The following is a 19,973-nucleotide window of genomic DNA, read 5'->3' as shown; positions in this document are numbered from 1 at the left end:
AGACAATCCTGTTTCTTTAGATGTGTTTTGAACACCAGGAGAGGTGGTTTCCACTGCCATCCCAGCGCACCCATGTGTGCAGGGTTGGGTAATATAAGTGGTAGGAAAGGATATTTTTTTCTGAAGGAAGGATTTTTTTTGTTGTTTTTGTTTTAATAAGAACTGATTCTGTGACAAAGTAACTATTATAGGAAAAATATACACCTGTTACCATGTAATTGGAGCATTTTTTGACATGCATTCAAAAACATAAAACCAGGCTATTCAGGCTGCATAGCTTGCAACATTGTGATTTTGGCATCTTTGCAGCAACCTCATACCCTGGCATGGTCAGCCAAGGATCTGTTAGAGACAGCTCACGCTGTGGTATTTTGTGTGTGCATCCATGTTTTAAACGCAACATGGCTTCTCTGGGCTATACTACATAATAAATGTAGATCAATGGGCAAGGGACAACAGGGGAGAGGCAGTAGATGAGAAAGTAATAACTTTTTTTTTTCCCCTGCTAGAAGTTATTTAGAAGGGGTGAATGTGTTTTCGAAGTAAACATGCAATAGCACTGTGAAATATAAACAAACAAAAAGATGAAGGCAAGGTCTGAATGGTCCTGTGCTCTTTTATAATATTGGCTTCTCTTCAAATTAGGCTGGGCAAATCTTTGCCATTCTTAATAACATGGCAGGCCCTCCAGCTGAGGTGCATTTGTGAAATAACTTTGTTAGCAATCTGCCCCCCCTGAAGATAGGGCTCTCTGCCCATTCGTATCCATCTCTGTGCTTCCTATTTAGAGGTATGGCAGCTCTGCTTTAGGACTGGGCTCAGTGGAAACTGTGAAAGCGATATCAGATGCACGCAAAGAGAAGTATGCATGTAAGAGGGAAATTCATCTCATACCCATTTAATAATCAGTGATAGAGTCCTGTTTCTTTCAATAGCCTTCAAAAGGACCTGGTTTATTTGAGGGTTATGTTGTCTACGCAGTTTTGCATAGCATATATGGGACAGTTTAAATGAAGTTTTCCATTATAACCATTACTGTGATGGAGTAGATATTAAAAGAATATACACCTATTTACCAGCTGGAGGAATAATTCTTTGAAAAAAATCAGAATAAATTGGATGTCATCCGAAGGATGTTATCAGGCTCCTGGAAGTGGCTGAGCTACCAAACTACACCCTGGTACACTGACAGGTGATAGCAGGCTGTGGGGTAAAAAAAAAAAAAAAAAAAAAAAAAATGAAGTACACGCAGGTGCACTTGCTGCTTCGCTGACAATGACTTCTTCACAGGTAAGCAATCCAGTGTGTTTACTTTCAGTTCAAGTTTGTTTTGTTTACATTGATTTACCATTGCTGCTAACTTCCAATGAGGTGACACAAAGCAACAGGCTATAAAATGCTATCAAACATCCATTCTGACAGCATCCATGTCACAATACACAATGATGTACCGGAATTATACAAAGACAAAAAAATATGTAGCTAATTATTCTGACTAGAACTGAAACTGACAGCAAAAAAGAAAAGAGCCCCTCGCCCTGACCCGACATCCCTGCAGGAATCCATGCTGACACTTTGGCAGCCTCGTAGCAATAAAGCGATAAACATCCCTTCACATGCCAAAACAACTGTTTGTGTAACACCATGAATTCCCAGCCCGGAGAAGTAGTTACATCCATTAAAGCACTTTTTTTTTCCTTTTTTTCCCCAACCTGAATCAGCTTCACATTTTTACACAGGTTTAATACTTATTAAAAATAATAAACAAATGAGGGGCATAGGCACCATAGACTGCTCAAACAGTTAAATGCTATAGTAATGGAGTCTAAGATATCCCAGCTTAAAATTCAGCTGCATTTTGATTAGATTTATATAAAAAAAAAAAATCCTGATCAATAGCATTACTGAAAAGGTTGGTGAAAAGAACAATCCCTCTTCTTAATTAGTAGTTGCACTGTCACGAACCAAAATGACCCCGTTTCTCAGCATTGGCTGCCTGTTTCAGCTTTCGGCGCCATGGTTTGGATTTCTGACGGTCCAGCCATTCCTTAGGTCTTGCGTCTCCCCAGGCCCCAAGCACAGAACATCAGGGCTGTAGGAAACAGCCCAGTCCAGGTACCCAGCACCCCAACCCCCCTTTTCTCTTCACCATCTCCAGATTTCTTCATGTATGTTCATGCCTCGCTATTCACTAATGAGGTATTATTAGATACTAACAATGCCTGCTCTCCTATGGACATTAGCACAGACCAGTGACACATGAAGAAAGCTCTTCATTAAACCACTAAAAAATATTGCACTTACTTTAACCTTAAGCCCAACCTGCACAGAAAACAAAAATAACTGAAAGTACCAAACATAACAAATGCTCTGGAGCAATCTATATTTATGCACATGTTATAGTGTCTTTTCCTTCATGTTGTTCGGTTGAATTTGGTCCAGTATTTTTAAAAAATGTCCGGAAATTAAACAGTTCAAAAGACACCGCAGGCTCGTTAAGGCTTTGTCTCCCCAGTGCTTCTGAAAGTTAAAGTTTCTTTCTTTCATTGTCCGCATACTGCAAGGCAGTGGTCTCTCGTGGCAGAACAGCTGTCAGTTCGAGCCATCAGAAGAAAAAATTGGAAGCAAGGGAAGATGGGTGTGCTTCATGGTCTCACCTGGAACAGCACAACACAGACAGAATGTGTTAGATAAGGAAATAAATAAGGATCTTAGCATTCATTTCTGCCAGACGTCCTTACAACAGCTCACCCATATGAACAATTAGACTCTGGGACTCAGTTTAGACAGTAAATTATATAGACATGGGGAAAAGTTATGGTTCAGTTTATGGGTAGTGGAATGAAGTATGCAACATCATAGAAACCCAGTGGAGATGGCTAGTGTTGGGGCCTATGGCATGGCTTTCCACCAGCGGAGAAGCCAGTTTATGTTAAAAGTGTGCAGTTTCCTGCTCCACCTGAAAGCTAATGTTAGTGTTATGGCTGGCTTATTACTGCCACCTAATGAACTAAAGCTCAGCTTTAGCTCAAGCAGCAGCGACTTGCCTCCTCACAGCTTGTCCCCATTGGGCAAGGAAACGGGCTTGCTTACATGAGCTTTGTAGACAGAAGGCACCAAACCATGGCCTGGTAGTTTAGAGCAATGTGTTTTATGCTGAACTGGGGACTGGGCTGGCTGCACGCACCGAGTCAGTAATTGGGCTGTGTGGATCAGCACGATGGCGGCTAGTGGTGGTACCAGTCTGAGAGGCCTCCTGTTCCTTGGTTCTCCAGGGGTTCCTGTCAGAGCTTTTGGGCTACCATCTCGCTCTTCGAGAAGCTCTGTTGACAGGCCAGCTGTACTAGCCGCCCAGCCCAAACCCGCTGCTGGCCTTGATAGCCTGGCAGCTGGGGAGTGACGTGAGAATGACCCATGGTAAAAAAAACTTCCCTCTACCTGAATCCTTTACACTTTGCAAAGCATGGTAGGACAACTAGTGGGAATGCTTAGATTAGACACTAACTCAGGATGTCATGACGCTCTTACTCTTTGAACAAGTGAGCCAACAAACTTTTACACTGCCATGGGAAGCACGATGGCTTATTTAATGCAAGAGGCTGAAGGACTTTTGCTTGCACTCTCTCACAAAATCACCTCGGAGGAGGATGAAGCTCAGAAAGCTCCAAACTCCAAGCAAAGCTCCTGCAGTGTGAGGAGCAAACCCCTGTGACACTGGTTGCTACCAAGCAGCTGAGAGGCTAAGCTGTGAGCATAGCACAAGGCTAGGCTTGCCTGACTTACCACCTGTAACTCCAAACTAGGACTTGCTGACGTTCTCATATATGACATCGCTGATGCAAAACTGCTGCTTCTTCTTTTGCCACATCAATTGCACACACTGGTGAATAAAAATGTATTGTTCCTGGAAGAAAGAAGCATATGAGTGGGCATTTTCACAACCCAGAAAGCCTGACAAAAACCCAAACAGTGAACCAGTTCAATAGCTCATATTAACAGTTTGCACAGCTTCTCTGTCCCTCCTCATTGTACAGTGACATTTCTGCTCCCCAAATAATAGGCCTTTGCTGTTGCACATAAGGGTAGTGGAAGCACCAACATCTACCTGAGCTGCCCTGGCATCGTAATCATTTGCAGTGTGTGTAATGATGACAGATGAATTAACACTGTGTTGTAGTGTTGGCTGTACTGATATCACCTGACTGGAAGTTGAAGCTGGGTGACTGTGCATAAGGAACGGGTTTTTGCCGGTAACTACGATTAACCACTAGTTGTGACTGAGGTCTGCTGTTGGTGGCAACTTTAAGCTCTGAACTAGATATACTCTATGTTAAGTCACAGCTATGCTGTGGGAGAAGCACTACAGACATATTTATAACCTGGCTTACTGGAAATCTTACTTGCTTGTAGAAACAAAAGTTGCTATCATTCACAGTTCCCCTTTTGACTGTCTGCGGAGTGTGAATTAATCAGTGCTACAAGGAGGCTGTGCAAGCACGTGCCAGCTGTACAGATGGCAGCCACAGTGCAAGTGACATGCTCATGAGGAAGCAGCGCTGTTGAGCCACATGCTTCCTCCTGAGAAATGGCACTGCTGTGCGCGCAACTTATCTTTCTCATTTAAATTTGAAATGAAGCTCTTCACTGTCACAGTCTCTGACAGTCCGTGGTGGCAGTTTTGCAGGACAAGGAATGTTAGTCCTGTGGTCCTGACCAGTTAGAGAGGGGCAACCAACTACAGGGACCTGTGGCGTGCAGTAACCCAGCACTTGATGTCTTTTAGTTGTAGAGATGTAACTTACACTACATGGTCTCAGGTCTTCAGCTTGCAGGCTCTATATGGTCTCTAGGAAGTGCATAATTACACTGCCTGAAAATGAATTAATTCCCAGAAAAGTACCCAAATGCTTTATGTACAACACATTATATCCATACTGCACATACACCTGAAATATTTTGAAAAGCTTCACGTTCCCTAACACTTGACTTCTTTATCAGTAAAATGCTGAAATCTGATTTTGCTCACAGAGCACTTAATTATTTTGGGAGTTATCACCCACTGTGCAAATGACTCTGAAAGCAAGTTAATTAAATCACAGGTACCATTACATTTGTGGACAGATTTTCCGTGCAAAAAGATTGTGGTTATCTTCAGGTTTGGTTATGGTTTGCTTTTTCTGAATTCCATCATCATACAGAGAAACACTGTATTCCAATTTTAAATCTAAGTCATCATTTGAGTTTATTCCAAGCAGAGAAAGCAAACCCTGATGAATCCTCCAGTAATCCTTATGTTCACCATGCACGGGGACCAAGTGGCTCTCAAACTAAAACGACTCTACCAAGACAGAGGCAGTTTCAAACTCCAAAACCTGAGTCTGGATTTCAGTCCTTGTCCCCAGTGGTCAGCTGATCTCAGCAGGCATCAGGATAAGCGTGAAACATGTTTTGGACCACAGAAATGCCTGGATTTCCTCACTCCCATTAACTTGGAGTGACTGGTTTCAATTCAGGGTGTTTTCTACTCTAACTCCCTTTTTGGGCTTCTGCCATTTTTTAAAAACTTCTCTGTCAGACACAGCCAAGTTTCTAGCGTGTGAGGAAACATGAACCCAGGTGAGCTGTGTGTGCCTTCAGGAGATCCTTCCTGCACCTGGGTGTCAGTGCCGCTTACTGACCTGGGCACAAGGCTTGGCAGGGCTGAGGCCCCCCTGCTGCACTAACCCAAAATTTAAACCCCAGGCCACAGCTGGCCACTGCAGACAGGCCACACATGCCCATGAGAAGGGATTATTTTTCCCCCCTCTGCCTGTATATATTACAGCGAGCTTTGCTGACCAAGTTTAGGATGTAGGTCTTGCTCTCTCCAATATGGACAGGCTATGTAGGTTTGATCCTGCCCCCGGTATCTAATCCTGAATATTAGCACCTGTTCGTGGAGCATTTTCATGCTGATCTAATTTGCTAAAGCATTAGGAAAGCCTTCTCACCGTGTGTGTGTGTGCACAAGAGGTATGATTTGTACATGTGGGTTTGCACATTTGGCAGTGAGAAGAGGGGCAGCAGCAGGCAGTAAGAAGATGCTCAGGCCACTTCCCAGGAGTAGCAGGAGCTCAGTAACCACCAAAACCTAGTCCCTGACATCAGCCCCAGGCAGGCAATGAGTTTGTACAATAAAAAGAAAAAAATCACATCACCTCTGGAGTGGTAATGCAGCTGCAGCTGAAATAAAGCACCAGGATTTTCTGGTGTTTACATAAGGACGTGCCTTTGGATTAATTTAGGGAATTGTGACAAAAAGTGGTAGGTTGGTGGGAATGATCCAGAATGGTCTGAGAATGACCTTATTCATTTCTAGGCAGTAGCTGGTGTCCCTGCAGGTTTCCCTTTTTCTCTCCCATCCCTGCTAAATCTTCTCTGCTTTGCTCTGGGATAAGCAATCCTTGGCAACAGATTATCTGCCAGACTCAGGCTGCTAACAGTTTTGGTGGTGCTTCCAGCTATGTGGGGGTTGCCAGTTTGTGCTGTGTCTAACCAGTGAAGAGTACAACGTACATGAAATCTTTCCACCGTTAGTAGAGGAAACAGGAACTTTTCAGATGCATAAAACCTTCTGCTTTGGAAAAAGAGTTTCTGTATATTTTTCCATACAAATATTCTGATATGACTATTCTGACATTTTTCTCAAAAAGAGAAAAAGAAATACCCAGTAGATACAGGGGCAGGGAGAGGGGGCAGGATGGTGTCTGGCAGACTCTCTTACAGTTCTTTTGTCTCTTCCACTTCGGGTATTTGTATTGCCATCATGTAACTTATTTCATACACTTGACCATATGATACCCTTTTAAAAAGTGTGAATAGCTGTCCAATACTGGTATCACGTCATAAGTCATTAATCCCTTCAGCAAGTCCAACACTTTTCAAAATGGTTTGAAAATTTCAAATGCTAATCTCTTCTAATGGATTTTTACATGTCCATTTCTCAGAAGGTGAGAATAGCCCATCCCCCCTGGAAGACATCAGTGAGATTGAAGATATATTATCAGACTCTCACCTATTCAGCAGATTAATAATGTGACAATATTACAATGAAGATGAAAACTTAATTGTCTCTACTCATAGCTGTTTTGCCAGGCATTAAGGGGGAACAACAGTCACTGGACACAAGCATGCTACAGAGGAGCATGAGATAGGTCTCATGATACATTCACATTGAAGTGAACTGAGAGGGCATCCTACCTCTGTTTGCACCATGGACATCCTGTAGGACCGCATGTCAGACACCAGGCCCAATATATCTACAAACTCATGGTCACGGATGTGCTGTAAGAGTCGGTCCAGGGCTATGAAGGTTCCTGTTCGTCCCACTCCAGCACTGCAACACACATAGACAGGCACTACATTTAGGCTTTTCAGGTGTGGACACGGAGGAAAATCAGTGGTAATGCAAAAAGCAGGTGTCCTGCATCTTGGATGTAGCTAATCTGAGGTCAGACTAGTTGGTTAATTTGGGGGATATAATGCCATGCAAGCCTTCATGCACTGTTTAAGCAGAATGTATGGGATGGATGGCTCTCCAATTACTTCACCTTCTTATACTCCTCATCTCTTGCACGTTCTCACGTGCAGAATGCTCATGCATAACCTCATCCACCCTTAGCTGGCTGCTCATCCCACTTTCACTGCTCCTCTCAAAGTCATGAGAAATCCCACACTACAGGAGCTGCAGCCATAAGTGCAGAGTGCCCTGCTCTGCAGTGACTGCTATGTGGAGGCATTTGTGGTAGGAAATGCATGATTCCATGCCACAGCTCTCTGTACAGGGAACTAGAGGCTTTGCAAAGGCACTGCACTACTGGCGTTCATCCTCAAAGGACAAACCACCCAGAGTAGGCTTTGCTCCAGGACTTCTGCTTTGGGAGCATGACATAGAAATAGATGGCAACCACATGGATGAAAAAATCTTCATTTTCATACAGGGATGCTTAGCGACTGGAAAAACAAACACATAATGAGTTGATTTATAGCTTCTAATACTTAAATATTTCTTTGCATCGTGAATTCATGTGTAACACTGAAGTCTGATTTCATTATGGGTGTGGTTTCAGAGGTTTTGTACAGTTTTATACAGAGTCACGACACAGTTTCTACTACTAAGGAGAGGAGCATGTGTCTTAAGTTTTTTCTTCTGTTTTGCTGTATTTTTCAGAAAAGACTTGGAAGCATTTGCAATAAAGTTGCAACAGGTTTTTTTTTGTTGTTGTTTTCTTGTGCTTGTTTAAAAAAAAAGTCAATATATCAAATGGAATACAATGGAATTTTTGATCTACTTATTTGACAGATTCATTAATTGATATATTCATAAATAACAAGTGGAAAAGTTGTAAAAATGTCTGTTCTGTGCATTCTTTAATGCTTCAGAACAATTGCTGAAGGAGTTTATCAATACATTCTTTCTCCACCCCTTCCACTTATTTCAGAACATTGCTACTTTTAATCTATGTAGTCTAAGTACAGTATACGCTAAAATATTGTCTGAAAAACTCTCTCTCTGCTGGTATGAGTATCCTGATTAAAAAGAATATTAAAAAGAAGATAAAAAAGAAGCTGGTTGTTATCCAGCTCTCTAATGCTTTCTCCTATTCCTTCCCAGAACAATTAAGTTTTACAAAGAGTTTAATTTCACAGCCCTACATTCAAATCTCTTCCCTGACTTCCTAGCACCCTTCTTGATATTAGGACTCCCAAACAATATCCCCTATGAATTTCTCTGTTAGGTTGTAGGGGAGGGTTGCATGACTTGATGCTTTTACAGATGCCCGTGTTGTTCTGCATTCTGGTAGAAGACTAGGTGCCATTTCTGGAAACTTGAGAAGACATTACTCTACAAGACTGTTTTCTAGACAGCAGCACTTGAAAGTGTGTCGCAAGGAACAAACATTGATGACCAGTAACAGGAAAGACCTCGCTGGAGGGTGCTGACACATTGTGCAGCAACGCAAATGCTGCCTGTGAGGTGGATGACGCAGGGCTGGCAGACACGGACCTCATCAAGCCTCGACTTCCTTCTGGAGCATGTCACCATAACGTATACATACTCATCCATTGCAACCTGGTTATTTACGTCTCTCTGAAAAATCTATCGTGAGCGGCTCTTGCACCAGAAGCCACAAAGAGGTTTGAAATCAGTGGGGAGAGCTGTGTCAGGAAGCAATCTGATATGATATCACCACTAGTACGGCAGCTGCTCCCGGTGGGGCCCAGGGAGCGAGTGCATTAATAGCAGGCCAGATGACACACAAGAGAAATCTGTCAGTGTATAAACAACCTCCCTCCCAAAAAAAAAAAAGGAAAAAAGCACATGTAACTTTTATCATGGGATACTGGGATTATTACTAGCACAGGATAATACTCTTCATGTCACATTCTGAATTCTCCGAAAGCTGAGCAATCAGAGGAAGAGAAGGAGGAGGAGGAAGAGGATGTCCTCAGACACACTACACCACCCGTATTGCAAAGGCACAGAAATGAGAAAGCAGGGGCCAACTCGAAGCTGCTGTACACCAGGATTGCCTGCTGTGCAAAGCAATTTGTTTTTAACAGCCCCAGAGCTGACCCGACTGGACAGAAGTGCTGCACCTGTGGGTGCAGCCTGAAATCCCAGACCTGCTGCAGTCAAAGCAGGGGATTAATCCTTTACCCTTAAAAACAAGGGAAAACATCCTTGGTTTACCTAAGAGATGAACAGAATCCCAGAACCTCCCAGTGGTTCCCCAGCCCATCTAACCAGGTACCTCCTTCAGCTCTCCATTGCCTTGAAGTGTTACCTGCAGTGTATGATCATGGGGCCTTTGCTCTTTGCTGATTTCTGCCTGACCATCTGCACGAACTGCAGGATGCTTTCGGCAGCATTGGTTGTGGGGACACCGTGGTCTGGCCAGGCAGTGTAGTTAAAATGCATCACGTCTTGCACCTCATCAGCCTAATGGGAAAAGCACAACAGCAGCATGTTCACAGGAGTTTTAACAGTGCAGTCACGCTCAGTCAGACTGAGGTTTTATTGTTGTGTTGCTTTTTTAAATCCAAATACAGCCTAAGAAATAAAGTCCACCAAAAAGGTGGCAATGTATTTACATGATATTTGATTTTAAAAGTGGGGAAATTGGAGATCAGGCATGAACTCGTGTTTCTGTGTGGGATTTTTTTTTCCTTGTCTTTCCTAATGGTTGTTTCATTTCGTTTCCCTTTTAAATCAAGCACTGTTGCACTTTTCAAGTTTAGGGTTTCTTCCTCTTTCTATTCCATTTCCTCTCTCTTTCTTCTTCTGCCATGGACAAAGAATAACACTGTTGGCAAACAGTTAATACTGGATTCATGAGAATTTTTCTTCTGAAGTTTCAAAGAAAAACGTCACTGAAAGGGAAGAAAAAATCACCTCCCAACATCACCATTTCCAGATGGAGAAGGAAATTCCTTAAAAAAATACCCATTATTAACAAAAGCATTTATAATGCTAAAACCTCTAGTGGATTTGGTGAAATAAGATCCTCAATCCAACACATGTTGTCTTTGAGACTTAAAGGATCTTAAAAGTGTGTGGAGGGGAGGGTCTCATCACCAAAACCCATGGCAAGCAAGCAATGCCTTTAGTTTTGCCATTTTGGGTCAGGCTAAATACCCCTATTCTAGTAATCCCTCTCCAGTCACAGACAACAGCAGGTGATTAGGGAAAGGGTGTTAAAAATGAGATCATTACAAAAGCCCCTGAAGTAGCTGCCCTGGTTTTGGTAGAGGACTGTTTACCTGAACAGCAAACTGCACTCTGATAATTATTTTCAGTAGACACCAACAGCCCAACCTCTGAGTTGATCCCATCATGTTTTATACCAGTTCCTTGCTGTATTTTCGCATGCTTTATTGAAGCAGCTGCACAGGATGCGTGGCTGATTGTAATGGGCTGCAAGGCTCTTCCATTTCCTCTACTTTGATAAATGAAAGCAGAAAAATGCTCTATTTCAGCAGCAGTAGGGAGTGGAGAACCATCTGTGTGGACACCTTTTACTCAAGATCCTGTCTGAGACATGCACTAAACCTTTGCTATGAACATTGCACAATTGCCCTTTTGAATAATATTCTCACTTTCTACATTTTTTTCAAGTTTTGAATGGCTTATAGCAATAAGGTTATGCCTGACATTAAAAAAAAAAAAAAAGGTATATATGTCCATTGTCAGTAACCATCTGCACCACAGAAATGTCCAGAACCATGGTACTATTGTTGTTTCAGTCTCTGACAAGTTCACAGAGATGACAATCCTAGAGGAAAATCTTGTGGTTTAGACATTTGCTTGTGTGAAGTGATGGTAAGGTCATGATCATTTTTTTAGGTGCTTTCCACTGAATGCCAGAAATGGACAAAAGTTAAAGAAAAGTCGACCAACATAGCTTCCATCCCATTAGCAGTGCCATGCGACATGTTTTGCTTACATAGCAAATTCGGAAATTCCTATAAACCCAATCTGTGTGCTCCTCCTCAGACAGCATCTCCACAGTAATGTCCCCATATGCAACAGGATCTTCTGTAAAAGGCCAGTAATGATCACATTTCACCTGAAAGAGAAATATATTTAAATACATATATATCCATATGTTAAAAAAAGACAAAACAATCAAAGGTTAAAGCTGCAGTTTTAGAAACGCCTACAGAATTATTTGGTTGAGGCTTCAATAAGAGGTGCTTCCTGCAATGACTTTCAGCTTGGTCATTCCTGCCTGTGTAACTACAGATATGGGTATGCACTGGTTTCTGAACGGGAGCATTAGCATAACAAAGAATGAAAATACATAGCTTCTTTATAGATTGTTTCCCTCATAGAAGAGGTCTAAGAGGAACAAAACATGAGGAACAAGAATATACTAAAAAAAAAACATATCTTTCAAATGATTCTATTATAATATCAAGGGAAATATAAAGCCTAATACTTGTATTTTATTTTTATGTAAACTTAAAAGTACAAAAACACAGAATGATTGAGGTTGGAAAGGACCTCCAGAGGCCATCTGGTCCAACCCTTGCTCAAGCAAGGCCACCCAGAGCAGGTTGCCCTGGACCACATGCAGGTGGCTTTTGAAGATCTCCAAGGAGGGAGACTCCACAACCTCTCTGGGCAAACTGTGACAGTGTTTGACCCCACACCACCCCTCACAGTAAAAAAGCATTTTCCTGTGTTCAAATTGAATTTCATGTGTTTTAGTTTGTGCCCATTGCCTCTTGTCCTGTCAGCGGGTATGACTGAGAAGAACTCCCTCATCTCCATTCCTTCCCATCAAATATTTACACACAGCGACAAGAACCATCTGAACCTTTTCTTCCCCTATCTGAAGAGTCCCAGCTTCCTCTCAAATGAAAGATGCCCCAGTCCCTTAATCATCCTGAAATGCTTCCCATAACCGAATGAAGTGCATAGCCAAGTAATGGTTATGATGCTTCCTCATGAAAAACAATACAAAGAAATCCATCCAGCAGAAAATAAATGTTTTTGGGTAGTTTCTTTCAAGAAACATGTAAGAAAGATGTAAAAGATTTCATTACATACCCTTCTTTTTTCATTACACTGAGTGAGCATAACAATAATTTGAGATTTTTGCTGAAGAACCATCTTCCAAAAATCATTTCTGGTTTCTGGCAGTGGTCCTTGGGTTGCAATGTATTCCTGGGGTGAATTATAACCCTAAGAAACAAAGAGACAAATGCTTTTTACTGACATGCTTAATGCTTCAGAACACCTATTTTTCTCTGTTTTTTTTTTTTTTTGCATTTTTTAGCTTGTTCAAGTTCAATTTGTACTTTTAAAGTGATCTCTAACATAAACTATTTAATGATTTTTTATATTTATTTTGAAATTACAACTTTCTCTATTTTTAGTGCTCCCAAACTGTAAGCAAATTAGAAGGAAAGATGGGAGGTGAAGCCATTATTCTACAAACCCTTTGCCTTGAGAGCTGAAAAGGCAAGATTAAAAAAATAAAATAAGGAGAATCCTTGAACAAAGTTCCAGCTTCTTCCAGATTTTGTAATTTATGTGTTTGTTTAGTTATAGACATAAAACAATTATAAAAGTAGTTGCTGTAGTGATTTTCAAGAACTGATGTAAATGGAAGGTAGCCATGAATAGGAGTATATGAATGTGTTTACAGCATAAGGAATTAAATTAGCAAAATATTAATTAGAACTCTGTTTAAAATAATAGAAAATGTGCTCAGTCAAGATTATAACAGATTATAATTGTTATGTTTTATTGAACCGAGACACTTCACATCCGTGTATTTCTTCTCCTATCACTATCAATGTGCTTTTAACTGTAAAAGACTCCTTCCCATCTCAACAAAGAAAAGACTGTTATAAAGACCATGTAAAAGATACATAAAAAGGACATTTTAGCATCTGGTATAACCATATTTGAAGAGATTGTATCAGCAAAACCATATTTAGAAAGTTATTTAATATTCCTCCAAAGAGAAAAAGATGCATTCAACACACAGCATGATCCTATGTAAGTTAAGCAATTTTTGTGCCACTACAGTATGTGGATTGTAAAAATACTGACATTTTGGGAGTACTTTCCATAAACAGTTTCCTCTAGACATCTCTAAAAGTCAGTGTAGTCTGAGTTTTTCGGTTACACAGAACCTTGTTTGTTTGTCCTGCCTAAATGGCGAATCCTTATTGTCATGGAGACACAGATCACCACTGGTGTCAGTGTTTGGAAGGAGGTAAAGAAGCAATCTTCAGGAACAAACAAGCATTAAGATGATGTGTCTGTCCCTGTTGGGAAGACAATTTCTGTGGGCAGCATTATGCTGTAAGTAAAACCAAACAGATGTAAGCTATAAAAAACAGAACTTGGTAATCCAGAAAGGACTGCCTACATACAATCCTATTATCCATAATCCAATGTCATAGAAGTTTCCTGATTTGTGAATGATGCTTTTGAAGACTGGAACATTTTTCTTTCTTGATTCACTACAAGCTCAGACACATGCAGCTGTAGTGTTTATGTTCAGGCCCTTGCCACACAGAAGCTAAGTACAGGCAACATACTCAGCAGCACATGCCCGGGCGATGCCACAGTGACAAAGAAGTGGTTTCACTGACTCATTTGAGGGCTCCTCCCTTTTCCGTAATCCTGACTCAGCTCTCTCCAGCACAGCTAGGGCTAACTCTGTCAACAAGGGTGCAGAAATGCTCATCTGTATATGGTCCCCAAGTGAAACATCTTCTTCTAAACGGATGCTGGAGTGCCCTGCTGCCTCTCCATGCAGAGCACGGCAGTGCACATTGCTCTCCCTGAACACAGCACACACTGAGACCCAGCAAAGGGGCAGTGGAGAAGGGGGCGATAAAACAAGGGCAAACCTTTGGGCAGGGACAGTGGAAAGAGATGATGAGGTTTTAGCCCACCCCCATTGTCAAAATATTTGGCTACAGCTCTGGGTTCACTTCAGTTATCCTAAAACTCTGGGTGTTCTTCCCTGGTAAACAGCTGCACATTGCCAGGCAGAAGGAGGTACCCTGGGAAGACTAAAAGCAATGAAAAGCAGAAGTGCTTCCTATACGCCATCTGGGCTATATGCTTTTTGCGTGTTGTAGTATCTGGCACCATCCTTTTTCCAGGTGCATTAGAAACCCGGAAAGGTTTCAAGTTTAAAAGTTTCTAATTGCTATCCTTGCTGTCTTAAAAAGGCACTGGACCACTTAACCTTTCCTCCACATTTTTCTACCACTCTAATATTATTTTCACAAAGATTCACAGCTCACCCAGTGCTACTATGAGAAAAACTGGTGAAAATTCCCTCCCCACCCTCCTTTTGTTTTGGTGGGTGGTGGAAAGCACAGTTCCCTGTAGGCAAAGTACTGGAAGCTGAAGGAGATACTGATAATGTAACTGAGCTACCAGGAGATATTGTGCTGTTTGCAGCTCATGTGCTCTAACTGCTGTGCAAGACACTATTCTTTACATTGACCAGTGAGTCCTTACTCACGGGAATATAGTTGGCATTAATGTAGTCAGATCCCTCTTCTTCATTCATTGAGACTAACCGGACACGACTAAAATCATCTGTAAAAGGAAATGAGAAATCATTTGGCCATCAAGCACAGCACTCAACTCCAACCACCAAAAATTAAAAGTATCCTATAAAAACTGGAAAAAAAAAAAAGCTATTAAAAAAATAAAGAATGCTCATATTCACCAACAGAGAACAATCTTTGCTTCACTAAATACTACGTGGATGCACCATCACTGTGGTTCTGCAAAATATATCCTCCAATTGCTGTCCCTTTGGACTCCCCTAGGTTTCATTAAAATCATAGGAAAAAAAAAATAGTACCACTACTCAGTAGTAGAAACAACCTTGTGTTTCCCACCTCCAAACTCCAGTCTTCACAAACATCCCCCAAAAGCTACGTCTCTTCAAAGCTAGCAATATAACACCTATTGCCTGCTTCTTTCTAAGGACAAGCTTTAGAACAGGCTTTTATCAGTCAGAAAATCTGTCTTGATTCCCTTATTCTCTTATTAAAAATCTTCTTTCCCATTCAAGGGACTTTATCATTCACCTGCATGTACTGTACTTACATGGCAGGATATTTGTGTAGCGATTTTTACAGCGATTCATGGGAAGATCAGCAGCAAAGTGTGGTATGTCAAGCCCAATCAGTTTTAGCTCCTGGGGTAAGAGAAAGAAAAGTGCCAAGGTAAAACTCTCCAAGGTTCATAAAATGATTCTTTGTGAAGTGAATGCCTGTGCTATGTACCAGACTGAAAATGTTCATAAAACACTATAAACCGACAGCATTACTACACTGATTTTGCTTATCTGATGCCCCTACATTTGGCTCCAAACAGCCATAGAGCAACAATGTGGTCTCATCTGCTGATGGTGACAATGCACTGCCACCATTCAAGTCTCTGACAACAGCCTGCTCTTCTCCACCCACATGTAGTTAGCCAAAATAGTGTCAAATCACAGGGGCTGACAAATTCTGTGGTGGCCATCCACCCCGCTTAAAGTGTTTCCACTGGGTCCTCAAGTGGCTTTTGATCTTTCTACTAGGGAATGCTTGAAAAATCTTTCCAGTCACTACCTTCAGTAGTTACATCTAACATGTGATGCACCAAAGGACACCAGAGGACCCAGAGCAGTGGTAATGCCCTGACAGTCCTCTTGTTCCCCCTTCAAGCCTTTGGGAGCTAGCTCCAGGACTGGAGCTTTTTATTTTTATATTACTAAACTGACTTTAAATGCAGGGTAATGAAGATAATGTATCTCAACTGCTGTTTAAGAGCCTTCCTTGATCTTCAAGAGATTTTTGATGTTACTTTGTCATTCCAGTGCTGCCCCTCAAATTAAAGACACTGTAAAAACCTTGAATTCAATTTAGGCCATCAGCATGTCCTATACTTAAAGGAAGTGTGTTGATCTGACAATTGTCTTAAATTACACATGATGACCCACTCCAATCTGCTTACTAAATATGTTCTTTAATGGTACCAAGGCCTGCTTTTAAATTCTGCAGAACTTGAAGTGAAACTGACCCACCTAGAAACAGCGCACACTGCACAGTCGTTGCACAGGAAGACTTCACACAAACCTAACATCTGGAAAAAGCTGATCTAGTCATGGCAGCTAGGAGATGACAGAGTCCCCATAGATTTACCTCAAATTGCAGAGAAAATTTATAATCAGAATCTTTGGCCATATCCTTGATGTAGCCATCAAAATCATCCAATTGGACAGGGCTTTAAAAAAAGAAAAAAAAACATAAATTAAGAAAAAGAAAAAAAAAGTACTAGGCTTCATTTTTATTTTCCCTCAGAAGACTATATACAAGTGCTGCTGGCACTGATGGGTTTGACAAGGGTTGGGGGTTGGAGTTGTTCCTACATGAGGTAAACCACTGGCCTGAGCTGGGGGGAATGGCCATGCACCTTTCCTACAAATCCCTGCTCCTTGAACCACATTTAATGTAGATATGTCCCCAGGGTGCAGGTGACACCGTGGTAAGTGGGGAGATCCAGCACTCCGGTGCAGAGCACTCTACATGCCATCCTGAGAGCATGCTTCCGGCACCAGGACAGCCACCACTTAAGTTGCCTCTGTGCCATGCAGAAGGTTGTTTTCACACAAGGAAAACATCTGGCAAAACAACAATTTAAAAACTCATCTGAGCTTTGCTCACACAGAAAAATGGATTTCACATATAGGTTTTGATTTTTGACAGGGTCCTGGAAAAAAATGTTAAAACAGCATTTTTGATGTCGCTGCAGCGACAGCGTTCTCTGCTGGCTTTGAGAACTATACATATTTGTTAATAGAGGTCAAATTATCCTCCCAGAAAGATGGTGGCTGAAACAAGTGGCATATAAAACTATGCAGAGCTTCAGCAGGTATAAATTTGTTTTGATTTAGTGACACTCATCATTCTACACATTTTTCCACCAGGTGAGGGTTTTTCTTTAGTACAGGCAGAGTCTCTGAACATAAAGGAGAAACAATTAGCCTAACACTCTGAATAGGGAAACACAGGTGAACAGCTTCCCTCACCTAATTATCACGCTTTAATTTACAAGCTACTGAAGCATGTACACAGTAATCTTTTCATTTACTTTGAGGCAATATGCCCAGAGGAACCTGTCTTATCACCACTTAATTACTCCTGTTTACCAGTTAGCATTAATGATTTCTGTGTTCTAGCAACAAATATAATGAGAGCCTCATGTCAAGAGGGAAATAACTCCACAAAAAAATGCATTCCAGTTTTTCATCATTTGTCATTTCTAGCTAAGGATAAGCTCCATTGGAATTAGTAAGTTGGATAATTGATCATTTCCCTGATGACTAATTTTCTATCAGTGAGGAGCTGTTTTACCACAATTTATCTGTTGAGCAGAATTGCTTTTGTCCAATTACTATTTGTTTTCTGCCTTCAGACATCTTTCATAGGATGTTAACCAAGAAGCTTTCTATATCTGTAATTGCAATATAATTATACCATATACTACATAATAGATGTTTAGTTTAGGTGATTTTTTTAAATTTATTTTAAACTTCATTAAATATCAAAGAAGTTACATACTTGGTCAGCTTCCTCTTCTTTAATCCATTTTTACTCCTGTAAAATAAATAAATAAATAAATGTGTTTTTCATTCATTAAACTACTATATATTCTTTATAATTAGTACTGATTTAAGAATGCATGTTTACTGGTCACCATAATAGTCAGGATAAGCTTGCTGATAATATCCTGGACATTTTAAAGCTGATTGCAAAATTTGCATTGATTCCAGTGGGATGTGTTTTCCATTCGGTGGCTCCGTGAACTACCACCTTGTGAAAACCTGTTCCAACAAACAATGGGTCCTCTGCCAATCCTGACCCAACTGCAATGCTGGCTTCATGTGGGCCAGGGCTGAGTCCTGAGCCCAGCCGAGCCTGGCAGGGTCTCTGCTGTTGCAGGGGATGGAGAACCAACGTGCCCCATGCTGCTCCACTCTGGTTCTATTGGTCTGGGAAAATGGGTGCTAGAGAGCAACCAGTGACAAGAAGTGTCAAAGGGAAGAGAAGACCACTTGCAAATTCAGTTAACAGTGAAGGAGAAAGGAAAGGGCTTTGATGCTATTTCTCACCCATTGCATAACCTGCTTAGGATGATCAATGAAGACAATGGCATATATCCTAATGACTTCAGCGGGACTAAAGCTAAAACCTTAGATAATTTTAATTGACTTTAACAGCTAGAGATAATTATGCTAGTCATGTAAAACACTTGTCTTCACATGATTTATGAGAGATATAATTCACTAGTGACAGGTGAAAGCAAGCTTATGTGTGAGTTAAAGCAGTATAACCCATAAGAAATTGACTTAAGAACTACACTACACTAACCACCACCATGTGGATTTTTGGAGGGTGTGTGTGTGTTCATTTTGTTGGTTCCACAATTAATTAACCAATTAATCAGAGTAAGTGCACTAAGTGAAAAACTTCAAATAATTTGGATAAAGTTTTGAAAACATTGATCCTCTCCGTTAAACCAAACACAGAGCATGAGTAGATTATCACTTACTCATAATGAATTCTAGCGGTGTCTTTTTTTTCTTTTTTTTTTCCTGGGCATCAAATAATGTTCATTAATCACATTATAATGATACAATTTTTAATTTCATGATAATGTGTCATAGATACATGTGTCATAGCTTCAACTGATAAATTAAAAGTGAAGACTTTTCATTCCAAAACAATGAACAAAGATACAAAAAGAAATATTAAGAAGTGGAACATTTTTCTTTCTTTTTTTTCCCTTCCAAGTTTAGAATTGAATTAAAAAATTAATTTCCAAAATTAAATTTTACAGAATGCTCAGTTTCTGGAGCAGCCACAGCTATAGTAATTTTTTTTATCTTTTCAATGTACACTTGCATTTAGATGTGAAGCTTTACCTACAGAGTTAACAGGAGTTATGGCAATATCAATTTTACACTAATGTGGAAGTATATAACAATGTTTTGCAAAGTATTACTTTACTTTAATACCTTACTTTACAAAGCATTGTTATATACCTCTTCAGCCCACAATGCTAACTATACAGATACTGTCATCTATTTGTCACCTCTTTATATGTACTATATAAATACATTATTAGTATTTATTCTACATCTTCAAAGATTTGTTTCCCAAAGAAATCTTAAAATTAATTTACTTAAATTACTCAATGCATTTCTTTCCTATCCCCTATGACTATGATAAATCTTTAATGTTGGGTAGATTGGAATTCATTCTAGAAGAAAAAAAAAAAAATCGGAGTGCTGTTTATGACAGGACTGTTTCTAAGAATTCTTCTCCAAGGAACATTTCAAAACTAAAATAAATGATTGACATCCATTTCTCATCAACAATTTCTTGTGCTTTGA

General features: G+C 40.6%; 1 protein-coding gene across 10 annotated transcripts in view; it reads right to left on the bottom strand.

The window, feature by feature from the left end:
* Positions 1 to 1,292: 1,292 nt before the first annotated feature.
* The window catches only part of PTPRO (protein tyrosine phosphatase receptor type O), a 156,004-nt gene continuing 137,323 nt past the window's right edge, over positions 1,293 to 19,973 (bottom strand). For all 10 annotated transcript variants that reach the window (XM_080562121.1, XM_080562124.1, XM_080562129.1 and 7 more), the window contains 10 exons: positions 18,139 to 18,174; positions 16,720 to 16,801; positions 15,638 to 15,728; positions 15,042 to 15,118; positions 12,596 to 12,730; positions 11,487 to 11,609; positions 9,828 to 9,982; positions 7,240 to 7,375; positions 3,784 to 3,904; positions 1,293 to 2,657 (listed from right to left, as the gene is read on the bottom strand). In XM_080562121.1, coding sequence (XP_080418247.1) covers positions 3,800 to 3,904; positions 7,240 to 7,375; positions 9,828 to 9,982; positions 11,487 to 11,609; positions 12,596 to 12,730; positions 15,042 to 15,118; positions 15,638 to 15,728; positions 16,720 to 16,801; positions 18,139 to 18,174 — 940 coding nt within the window. In that variant the 3' untranslated portion in view covers positions 1,293 to 2,657; positions 3,784 to 3,799. The remainder of the gene's footprint in view (positions 2,658 to 3,783; positions 3,905 to 7,239; positions 7,376 to 9,827; positions 9,983 to 11,486; positions 11,610 to 12,595; positions 12,731 to 15,041; positions 15,119 to 15,637; positions 15,729 to 16,719; positions 16,802 to 18,138; positions 18,175 to 19,973) is intronic.

The sequence above is a fragment of the Anser brachyrhynchus genome (genome assembly GCF_964034855.1).
Source record: "Anser brachyrhynchus genome assembly, chromosome: 1".
Classification (NCBI taxonomy): domain Eukaryota; kingdom Metazoa; phylum Chordata; class Aves; order Anseriformes; family Anatidae; genus Anser; species Anser brachyrhynchus.
The sequence above is the reverse complement of the archived record's forward strand: the minus strand, read 5'-3'. Positions and strand labels throughout refer to the sequence as shown.